The 11,737-nt window shown below is 46.4% G+C and overlaps 1 protein-coding gene across 1 annotated transcript; it reads left to right on the top strand.

Moving 5' to 3' along the window:
• Positions 1-1,376: 1,376 nt before the first annotated feature.
• LOC147435773 (disease resistance protein L6-like) lies at positions 1,377-8,124 on the top strand. The gene is made up of 7 exons (XM_086487782.1): positions 1,377-1,394; positions 1,467-1,657; positions 2,016-2,221; positions 2,369-2,463; positions 2,523-2,911; positions 7,479-7,716; positions 7,852-8,124. Exons 1-7 carry the CDS (start codon positions 1,377-1,379, stop codon positions 8,122-8,124), a joined length of 1,410 nt encoding a protein of 469 aa, XP_086343908.1.
• Positions 8,125-11,737: the final 3,613 nt, after the last annotated feature.

Genomic DNA, 11,737 nt, shown 5'->3' with positions numbered 1-11,737 from the left:
TCGCCCTGTGCCACCAGCAGAGACTGTTCGTGAATTTTGGCTAGAGCTAATACATACTCTCAGAGGACAGCTTGAGGGACTACAGGGTAGCTCCGACCGCATGCGGGAGCGCCGCGAGGCTTTCCTTCGACTTTGGCGCCCTGGGCCTTTCTACACCATAGTCCAGGGGGTGCTCAGATGGCACTACTGTCCACCTGTGTGGCTCTTCCCTCCTCCCATCTCTTGATTTAGCCTCATTGTATATATGTTGTTTTTTCATTGGGAGAGTCTCCCTATCATGCTTGTTGTAGCCCTCTCTTGCAGAGGTGGATGTAGCCCTAAGGGAAGTTTTCATTAACTAATAGAAGGATCTCTTTCTCGGGAAAAAAGAACTATCAAGGAGCATTAAAGCTAGGGTGTTGCCACTAAAAGAATGAGAATCGCATGCTTAGTAAGTGCACAAAGAGCGTGAGAGCAAACCTTGATGGATTAAGTGATGGAGGCTAGATGGGCTTCAAGCCAAGCTAGAAATGCGATAGCCTGCAAGTACACTTAAATGTGAGGAACTTAAACGACAAAGTGGCATTTTGATGTTTGAATCACCCCTTTCTTGCCTTTAAAAAGATCACTAGAAAACTATTAGACCGTTGATAGTGGCTGCATGGATCTCCTTAGACTCACTTAGCCATGCTACTACCAGAGATGACGCCATTTTACTTGTACTAGAACGGCCGGCTGCCCTCTCTCTCTCTCCCTCTCTCCCTCTTTATCGCATGCAAAGGGGCTTTTTTTAGTTTTGGACTTTAGCCCTCAAATTGCAGATTGCGACATGTGTAAAGGGCTCCCCCTTCTGCCATATTATGTTAGTAGATGCATAAGCTTGGCTGCTATCTCCTCATTTATGTGATGTTCCGATGTCTTGCTATATACCAATAAGGCTATTGAGGTGGTTGCTTTGTTGACTCATTTACTAAGGCCCGTGTCACACTGGGGCAGGGAAATGTTTGCCATGCTGAGGGGGCGGCGTTTCATTTGCTGAGGGAAAAGTGAAACTTAGCCTACAGCCTTTGTCAGAAGGGTGACCTTGCACCCTCGGCCAACTTTGCAAAGCAACGGCCATCTGCAAAACTTCACGCGCGAAGAGAGATGACGGGTGTAGACGTCTAACAGTCAACGCTTGAGACGGAGGTTGCACCACTTGCCCGTTTGCAATTAGCTGTGTAACGTGACCATCAAACCTGGTGTGACAGCATCACATTCGGCCACCTTCAGAGAGAACGAGGGGTGGGTGCCCCAATCTGACAGGGGCCTAAGCAATGGCCAAGCACCATTTATTTCGTTTCTTTGCCTTCTAAATCTCCCGAGGGCCTTCTTTTCTTGATACACTCAAGGTAAAAATGTTGGAGGCCTCTAATGTGAGTTCTCACCTGAAATTCGTCCAACAAGCCTTGTGACATTGTGTTCAATGCTCTTGAGCTTTTCATCAGGAATACTTTGCCAGCAAGGCGTTGTTGCGCCACTGCGGCTACTTAGGCTGCCTTCACAAGGCGTGGTGGAAGGGGCTGCTTTCTGCCCTGCAGCGAATCAATAGGAGCCGGCTGGATTGTTTGGTTCCCAAGGCGTGGTGGAAGAGAGCAGTGCACACGCCACATCATGGAGCAAAACTGGTAGTGCTCTCGTCCGACCCCTCCCCCCTCGCCCAAGAGAGCTTTCGTCCCTTCCTACAAATCGACTGAAGCCATGTAGGACATGTTGCAGCCTTGTCCCCTCCTCTACCAATTCTCTGTGTGAACCATGGTGCAACGGAAGGGGTTGTGGCTCACACCTTCCACCCAGAAGGTACTTTCGAGTCTGTTCTTTCGCCGGCTGATCCTTGGGAAGCCAGCCTTATACTAGTAGCGGCGATCCTTTCAAGGGGCTTGACTCTATCAACCTATGCTCGTGGGAAACCCACCCTAGTGGTACAATAAGCGTGAAAGCACCTTGTGGTCAGCTTTGGGCTCTAGATAAATATCGGCCTGGTACCCGACGTGTAGGTGGGCGAAACCGGCGCAGCCGGTCACGGCACTTTTAGAGGGGGCAGCAGAACTTAGTTATACGCTATCATGCAGCAGCTACTATGTCTTCACATGCGCCTGTATGCAGCATAGCGGTAAAGCGTTCGTCCGCAGAGGCCAACGTCCTGAGCTCGAGTCTGCGTGTGCATGCCGCGTTGACCTTTTTGGTCAACTGCTGGCAGCCGGTTGGCACTGACTGGCAACCGGCTCGGCTGGCTTCGCCACGATGGCAAGCAAGCCAATAAATATCCAAACCCCTTTGGAGATGGCCCCTCCAATCCAAAACCTTGTCTTCAAGTAGCTGCGTCCTGAGCCTTGTGTACCATCACCAGCTTCAAGCTGCCCTTGCATTGCTTGGTTTTTGATCCCTGCTCAACAGCTCAATCAGTGCCCATGGAGAGGGGTGAAGGATCAGCGTCTACATGAAGTAATAGCAACGATTCGACGTTGTCACTGATCTTCTTGAGCCACTCTGGTCACCAAAAGCCCTTTGTCACCAAGCTCTACCATGCCCTCGTGCATGCCAAACACCGCCCCTTCTTTGATAAGGACACAAGTGTTTCACTTCCCACAGGCCGTGAGTACCCGTCTCGCATCTTCCAAGCCTGCCGATCCTGCAAAATGGGCGTGGTCGTCCTCTTCGAAGGCTATGTAAAGAACCTGTGGCCCATGCTAGAGCTGCAACACCTCCTCCAGAATGCGACCCGCCTGATTTGTCCTTTGTTTTATGACCTTCAGCCCTCGGATCTCTCAGATGAAGAGAATCTGGCACGCTGGAAGCAGTGCTGGGCAGAACAGGCCGCAAAATGGAAATGGGAACTCAAAATGCGGGACGTGCAGGACTTGATGTCGGCCAGAGGGTGTGACATCCACATCAACCTGTGAGAACTTAGAGATTAATTTAAATGTGATTAATATCACTATTAATTAATATGCTAATGTCAATACGTAAGAGACTGCAAGATAGAAATAGAGCAATGATAATAGATTGCACTTGAATGGAGAGTGAAGACCTTGTTACAAATGAGGGAAACTAATGGGATTTATATACAAGTTGAGGGAGTGAGGATTATCCATCACCTGTGAGTTATAGGTAGGTGGGAATAGACACATGTTGAGGCTTGCATAGGTAAAAGGGGTCCATGTGTGAATTAGGTGTAAGGACTTTGGGAAAAGAGGTAGGTGGAAAGAAGTCCACACTTATTAAAATCATAAGTTACTTTTACATCCCCCCTTAAGGGTGGACTTCTCGTTGTAACATTGAGATTGATGAGCAAAAGAGCTTTGTGAAGTAGCCATGTCGTAGATACATGCTATCCCCCCTCAATGAGAAGTTCATCTAGTAGGGATCAAACTAAAATTAGAAGATGAGACATGAGAGATGCAGTCAATCGCTTGCAGAAGCATGAACTCCGATGTGCCAAGAAGAGGAATGCCATCCGCAAAGAGGCCTAAGATAGCCATGCCTTTAAAGGTATGCCATATGTAGATATTGTAGTCTACCATAAGAAGTTCCCAGCCACATTTGAGCAAGTAGTGGTGCATGCGAATGTACCACTCTCGCGCAGACTGTTTTAAGCCATAAATGAGATTATGCAATTTACATACATAATCAGGGTGGTGAGGGTCTTCAAAATGAGGAGGTTGTAGCATATAAATGAGCTCTTGGAGCAAGCCATGTAAGAAGGCAATTTTTATATCAAGATGATGTAAAAGAAGATTAAACTTAGCAGCAAGTGCAATAAGAAGCCAAAATGCAGTCATACCCAGTACTAGCGAATAGGTGTTGAACTAATCCACACCTTGTTGTTGAGTGAAGTCGCGAGCGACAAGGCGTGCCTTGTAGCGATCAACTAAGCCGTTGGGGTGGTATTTCTTCTTTAAGAGCCATTTGCAAGAGACAATGTTATGATTCTTAGGAGGTGGCACAAGCTCCCAAGTGTTAGCTTCTTTGAGGGCTTGGAGTTCATCCAATATGGCGGCATGCCATGCCTTGCTCTCGCTAGAAGTGAGGGCATCAAGAACAGAGAGGGGAAGGGCATCTTCAAGAGTCTCTGGTGGATGTTCAAGAATCATTTCATCACTAAGGAGAGAAGAGAAATTGGTGGCTTCATAGATCTCGCGAAGAGAGCGGGTGCGACCATGTGAGCTAGAGGCGGCTTGGTCCAAGTGTATAGCAGAAGTGTGTTTCGATGGCGAGGTGACAGAAGTAGAGCTATGAGGCTCAACTTTGTTGACATCTACTGGGATGGGAGTAATTGGCAAGGTTTCGTGGGAGTTGTGGAAAAAAGATGGCAATTGTGAAGGTGAGACCGGTAGCGAAGGTGATGGGAGCTCATGAGGTGGAGCACCAAGTGTCTGCGGTGTGATAGAAGTAGCGGCAGTCGTGATGGACGGTGTTGGTGATGGTGTCAACTGTGAGGAGATGGGTGCAAGAGGTGGTGCAGGAGTGTTGTCGATTGTCTGTGCATGAGAATGCGAGACACGAGGAGGTGGATGGGTGATGAGGAAAGGCCTTTGAATGGTGAAGGGAGGCTCAAGATTGTGCCTAGAAGGGTGGGAAATTTCCACGGGTGTGTGTGTGGGTGAGGCCGTCAACAAAGATTGATGAGAAGAGTGGACTGGTGATGAGAATGTAGGGTGCAATGGTGGAGAAGATTTGCCTGAGATGATGAATTCTTCATCAAAGACAACAGTGTAGGCAAAGATAAACTTGTGATGGTGTAGGATATAGAGGCGGTATGCCTTGATGCCAAAGCGATCACCATAGCCGACAAAAGTTGTGCGTTGAGCACGTGGTGATAGTTTTGATAAAGGTTGCATCACAAGTGGGTATGCAATGCTTCCAAAGATGCGAAGGTGGCCAAGATGAGGTGGGTGACCGTGCCAGAGGGTGTAGGGTATAGAAGTAGGATTGCGGGTGGATGGAATGCGGTTTTGAATGTAACACGTAGTGGCGGTAGCTTCTTCCCAATAGGTGTCTGGGAGGCTAGCTTGAAGAAGCATGGCACGAGCAGCTTCAAATAGTGTGCGATTCTTGCGCTCAGCACGACCGTTTTGTTGTGGGTGGTCAGTGATGGAGAATTCATATCGAATACCAGCAGAAAGGCATAGATCTTTGAATGCATGAGAAGTGTATTCCCCACCATGATCTGTGCGGAGAGTTTTAATGTGGCAACCATGTTTAGTCTCAACTAATGCCTTGAATGTGCAAAAATGAAGGAAGGTTGAGGATTTCTCGGCCATGTAGTAAGTAGTTGTGTATTTTGAGAAATCATCTATAAAAGTAAGCATATACTTATTGCCAGTGAGGGAGTTGACGGGCAATGGGCCACAAACATCAGAGTGGATGAGGTCGAGAGGTGCAGTGGCTCGTGATGATGAAGTGGGGAATGGGACATGATGTGCTTTAGCAAGAATGTAGCCCTCACAAAGTGTGATGTGAGTGAGGTGCTTGGGAAGACCTAGTGCAAGTTGGCGATGAGTGAGTTGGTGCAAAACATGTTGAGAAATATGTCCTGGTCTATAATGCCATTTGAGTGTGTTTTCTTGTGTTTTTATGGATGATGCAGATGCATGTGCAGGCGATGAGTCACCCAATGGATAAAGACACCCATTTTTGGGGACCAAAACTGTGACATACTGACCATCTTTGTTTAGTGCCGAAATGTGGCAGCCTTCTCGCACGAATTTGATGATGATGCCGTTGTCGGTTAGCTCGCTGACAGAGATAAGATTTTTCTTGAGACCAGGGACATAATATACGTGAGAAATAGTGGTGTGTAGGCCATTAGGTAGGTTAATGATAGCATCTCCATAGGCTTTGGCGAGCTGGATGATGTTATCACTAAGGCATACTTCTACAGGGTGTTCTAGATAAGTGATGTTGGATAGCCAATGTAGGTGATATGTCATATGATGGGTGGCGTCCGTATCAAGTAGCCAGATATTGGGATATGAAGTAGCTATAGTGGTGGCATATAGTTGCAAAGGATAAGATGGGCTATCATAAGTAGATATGTCAGCATAATGAGCTTGACCATAAATCAAAGGAGATGGCTCGCCATGGCGTGTCCCCCCTTGAGGGTAAGAAGGATATAGATTAGGGTGAGAGATAGGATGATTACCTTGATTGCGTGGTTGCTAGCAGTCCTTTGTGAGGTGTCCAAAGCGATGACAATTGGCGCATTTCTTTGAATTTTGGTGATTGTGATGGCTTTGAAATTGCAACTTTCTTCCAGAATTATTGTGTTGTCGAGGAGGGCTCGAATGTTGAGACTTCTTGCCGTTGTAAGGGCGTGAGTTTCTTGTCATAGTGACAAGTGCCGTGGACTTCTGCGAGCTGCTAGTGTGATCACGAGGCGTTTCCTCCTGATGGATCTTGGCTACAAGATTTTGTAGCTGCAAGTTAGCCGTGGTGGCTTGTGTAGTGATAAAGGCTCTCCATAATGCAGGTAGAGAAGCCAATAAGAGCATACTTTGAAGCTCTTCAGGGATGGCAAGCCCTGAGATAAGTACTTCATCTAGAAGTATTTGCCACGTCTCCAAAAACTTGGAGGATGATTGACCCTCTTGCATGGTAGTGTTTACCAATTTCTTGATCAGGGAAACTTGGTAGACGAGGTCAGTGTGCTCGTAGTTCTTCTCGAAGAACTTCCAAATGGCGCTAGCAGTAGTTAGCTTTTTCACCATTTGGACTTGCCTATCTTGGCAATGGAGAATGAGCTCCATCTTGGCACTATTGTTTCTACTATGCCAAGTATTATAGGTGTCGATGAAGTATGTTGAATCTTTGTCTTCGGGATGGTCAGGTTGCTCTTCCACTCCTGACGTGACGTCCCAAAGTTGCAGCTGCGTGAGGTAGAGTTCCATCCGAATCTTCCACACTTGATAGTTAGTGCCGTTAAGCTTGTCGATAATGTAGCGGGGCTTGTAGGTGAATGCGGAAGATGAAGAAGCTAACTCGGCCATCTTTCGAGGTTCCGGATTCCTTGAAAAGAATGGAGAGTGAGGCTTCGAGTGTGGGCTAGAGCTAGAGATGGAATACTCTTAGCGCTAATTAGAAAAACTAACCTTAAGTTCTATTGCTCTGATACCATGTGAGAACTTAAAGATTAGCTTAAATGTGATTAATATCACTATTTATTAATATGCTAATGTCAATACATAAGAGAGTGCAAGATAATAGAGCAATGACAATAGATTGCACTTGAATGGAGAGTGAAGACCTTGTTACAAATGAGGGCAGCTAATGGGATTTATATACAAGTTGAGGGAGTGAGGATTATCCATCACATGTGAGTTATAGGTAGGTGGGAACAGACACATGTTGAGGCTTGCATAGGTAAAAGGGGTCCATGTGGGAATTAGGTGTAAGGACTTTGGGAAAATAGGTAGGTGTAAAGAAGTCGACACTTATTAAAATCATAAGTTACTTTTACACAACCTTGACACAAGCACTTGGGCAAGGAACTTGAAAGATCTTCGGTACACGAGTGGAGAGGTGTGCCGGAAGGTCATCAGAGTGAGCATGAATCCATCCAACAATGAGCTAATCCTCCCCCATCAGAGTGAGCATGAATACATCCAACAAATAGTCACCACTATATGTGATCATCTTCCCCCACCAATATACTCATTGAAAGAAACCATAAAATTAGGGGCACCACGCATACATCGGGTACGTATCGACGCTGTCTTTCCTATTGAATATAGGACTATCCAATAAGTTGTTTAGCTGATTTCCATATTATCTGCCTGAAACTACTTAATAAGCTTCAACAGCTGATTGCAGAAAGTGTGATATGGTTGTCAGGAGATTGCTGAGGTTTTGGATCAGAAGGAGAGTTTGGGAGCTGATGGGGTGCGCGCAATCGGGGTGCATGGCATCGGAGGCTCAGGAAAGACTACACTTTGTAAAGTGATGGCAGTCTTCTACAATGACGAATTTGGTGGCAGATGCTGCCACATTGAGCTTCCCACCAACGACAATGAAGTTGGGAGGCTTGTAGGGGACATCAAGGCCATTCTTCCAGCACTTAATCTGCATTCTGCTTCCAGAAACGATGTTCAACCATTGACCAGGTAATTGGATTACATGAGGCTCCCTAGGCCTAAAGATTGTATGAAGAAAGAAAGAAATTAACGTCCACAAAAGCATAACATGGGATTTGTCGCACACAGTAATACAGACCTGTTTTCTCCACACACGCACACGCACGCGCACACACACACACACACACACAGAGAGAGAGAGAGAGAGAGAGAGAGAGAGCTCTAATCATCTGGATCTCAGGCAATGAATCTCCTTGAGGAAGGAGTGCAGAGAACTAAAGTCTTTCTTGCGATTGACAATGTGTGGGGCCATTCACCATCACAGCAGCTCAGTTTTGAATATGCCCAAAGGACAATGCAGATGAAGTTTATGCCAGGAAGGAAGATATTAGTAACCGGTCGAAGCAAGGATGTTTTAAGATGTCTGCTTCAGATGAGGCTCAAGGGACTGGACTCTAATATGCAGGATGGCAAGGTGATAAACTCAGATCGTTCTGTGGCACTAGCACGCCCTACGGTAGTGCATGTTCCTAGCCTTAGTGAGTTGGAAGCTGTGAAGGTACTCAAATACTATTGTCCTTTCTCCTGTTCCATCCCTGACCAGGATGAATGGCTGAGGGTTGTTCGCACCTGCTTTTTTGAAGGGCAATGTCATCCTCTTTGTCTGAAGCTGAAGGGAATCGAGCTTCAGACGAGAGGTAGACCTTGGTTCAATGACGAAGACTGTAAACACCTCTTTTTAAGCCTGAAAAAAAAATGGCCTGCACCAGCTAGTAACAGTGGTGGCAACAGTAGTAGTACTGAGGATCAGGTGGTGCGTGTTGTGGAGAGAAGCTTCGATGTTTTGCCCTCCCATCTTCAAGACAAGTTTATCGACTTGGCTACTGCATGGGAATGTATTCGAGAAGTTTGGGAGTTAGCTTCGGAGGGAGTGGAACTTTGGAATGTTCTGGGCTACTTTCTTGATAAGGACGGCGTCTACACAGCGGATGACATGTTTGGTCAAGTAATGCACTGATTCTTCAGTTTTGACACTTTTTGTTACCACAAACAAATGATGTGGTGCTGATAAAACGTTGTCTGTTTGGATGAATGAGTGCAGGTGCTGGAGCTGGAGTATCATGGTATGCTGGAGCTTAAGAAAACTTCAAAAAGGTTCCATAGTACGGAGGTCCACACAGTAGAAATTCATGACTTGCACAAGATGTTAGCTTATAAAAAAATTTCTCATCCACGTCGGAATGCTGTCATGAATAGCCCAGTTGTGGGGGATCTGTCACAGTCTCTTCACTCGAACTGGCGTCAAAGAAGCTTGTAATTTGTAACCGTGGTTCGATCAAAGCAAACAGTACATTGGCAAATTTAATAGCGGGTGGAAGCAGCAAAATTTCAAGAACCCGAGTTTTACGTCTATGCAATCTCGAAGTCAGTAAAAGCGGAACTACGAAGGCTAATTTGCGTGACTTCACTGACTTGCATCGACAGATCAGCCGGCTAAACCTTGAAAGTGGAAGGATTAAGGATTTGCGTGTCTTGCACCTAAGCAACATGCCAGTCATCAGGGAGATTGATGGTTGGGAAGGGGTGCCAAACCTGGTACAGCTGGAGCTGGAGTGGCTTCATGGTCTGAGGAGAATCGGGCTCCTTGGCTGCCTGAAGAGGCTGGAAGGGCTGAGAATTAGAGCCTGTGAAAATCTGGAGGTGCAGGTGCTTGTGGGTGGCGGCCATAAGAAGAAGAGGAGCTGCCTTGTGAAAGTGGGCGACCATTTCCCAGAGCTGCAGGTTCTCACTGTGTATGGCAATCATCACCTGGTGAAGGTGGGGACGTCCAGATTATCTGACACATTCCCCGCTTTGAAAATATTGAGATTGCGTGGGTGCCCTGGGCTGGAGAGACTCCCCAAGCTAGCTAGCCTTAGTTTAAGGTCACTAGATTTCTACGGCTGCAAGAATCTAAAGAGCATATTCGAGGGGGTTGAACACTACTTTCTCCCAGCCTTGCAGGACCTTGACCTTAGTCGCTGCAAAGAACTGGAGGGGCTTCCAGGTTTGAGCAGTGTGGTGGATCTGCGGAGTCTTTGGGCTGAAGAGTGAGTGTCCTTGTTAGATGAGGTTAGACTCAATATGAGAATTAGTGCCTGCAAGCACCTCAAACGTCTGCACCTCCCGAAGTTAATGAATCGCAGTGCTACTCATGATGCATCGCAGCGCAGAACTAGTGTCCTTTCGCTCGTGGCAGATGCAGTGTTGTGTGGTGTTGATCGTTTCCAGCTACTAAGTAGTGCGAGCAGCATTGACGATGGTAACAATCCTTTCAGCAATCTACAGTTTCTCAGGATAGGGAGTTCACCGGAGACGACGACTTGCAGGACGTGGTTGGATGTAAGTGGACTACCAAGTGTGGAAGAACTACATTTATCCTGTGTTAACTGGGTGCAAAAGATATCGATATCGCTGAGTTCTCTAGTCAAACTTGAAACCCTGAGTCTCAACGATTTCCCCATCTTGGAGGAGATCAGCATTGAATTAGGAGCACATCACGGGAAGGATTTAGATTTCAGCATTTCGACCGTCTGTCCCTCGACGCTGGTATTTGTACTTATTTTGTTAGCCTACAAGAGCTTAGTGACCTCAATAATTTTAATGCAGCTGCACGAGGGGTAGTTGACGACAGTTTCTTGATAATAGACTGCTGATTGCTGCGTGCAGGAAAGCGTTCCAGTTCCCCTGCGCTCTCTGCATTTGCAAAATTGCGCTGCCTTAAAGGATGTGTCTAATCTGGCAGCCCTGACATCTCTGGAGGTACTTGTGCTGTCCAACTGCAAGTCATTGAGGGCGATCCCAGATTTGAAGCATCTCCCATCTCTGGGACTGTTGCAGATCAAACTATCGCAGAGCTCGCAGCCAGACTGTTGGACGTTTAGTAAAAAAGCTTTGAAGCAGGTAACATTGACATCCTATTCCCTCTGCATGCGTACTCTTTATAAGAAAGCTCTCTAGGTTGTATACATAGTTATTTTAAGAAAGATTAGTATTCCAAGTTGAAGATATTTGTCTTTAGGTTGTACGCATAGTTATTTTAAGAAAAATTAGTATTCCAAGTTGAAGATATTTGAAGAAACATACTATAATTCCAAGTTGTAGATAGCCTTGGATAGGTATGCACGAGAAGATTTAGAAAATTTCTCATGTAAGAAAACGGAGTCTTCTTCAGTGTTTTTCATACAATGAATAACATCATGAGCTTCTGCTCGAGAGGCACCGCATACCTAGCTAGGTACGATTGGGGGCAGGGGACCACGAGCCCCCCCACCAGGCCGGCGGTCCCCTGCCCCCAATCGTACCTAGCTAGGTATGCGGTGCCTCCCTCACAGAAGCTCATGATGTTGTTGAGGTAAGTCACAATGTGGGAATTATTGTGAGAATTTCTCCAAAACTTCTTGTGATGTGCATAGTCCTTTTCACGGCTACACACGGGGCCGCATTGAACTTTCTAGGCAAAACGAGTGTACCACTTCGAAACACTTGACATTTGTACATTCCCAAAGAAAATTAGGCATATATTTATGTGTAAAAGCATTCCATGGTGCCACGTGTAGGGCCTCGCCCGTCCGGCAAGGTATGTACACGATTGCAACTGTGACATT

This window comes from Adiantum capillus-veneris, chromosome 18, assembly GCF_014529385.1.
Source record: "Adiantum capillus-veneris isolate H3 chromosome 18, ASM1452938v2, whole genome shotgun sequence".
NCBI classification, from domain to species: Eukaryota; Viridiplantae; Streptophyta; class Polypodiopsida; order Polypodiales; family Pteridaceae; genus Adiantum; species Adiantum capillus-veneris.
The sequence above is the reverse complement of the archived record's forward strand: the minus strand, read 5'-3'. Positions and strand labels throughout refer to the sequence as shown.

Excerpts from the sequence above, each read along its gene's own strand:
- LOC147435773 (XM_086487782.1), top strand. Across the intron at positions 1,658-2,015 it reads GCAAAACTGGTAGTGCTCTC|GTGGGCGAAACCGGCGCAGC; the intron begins GTCCGACCCCTC and ends CCCGACGTGTAG. Across the intron at positions 7,717-7,851 it reads GGGCACCACGCATACATCGG|GAGATTGCTGAGGTTTTGGA; the intron begins GTACGTATCGAC and ends TATGGTTGTCAG.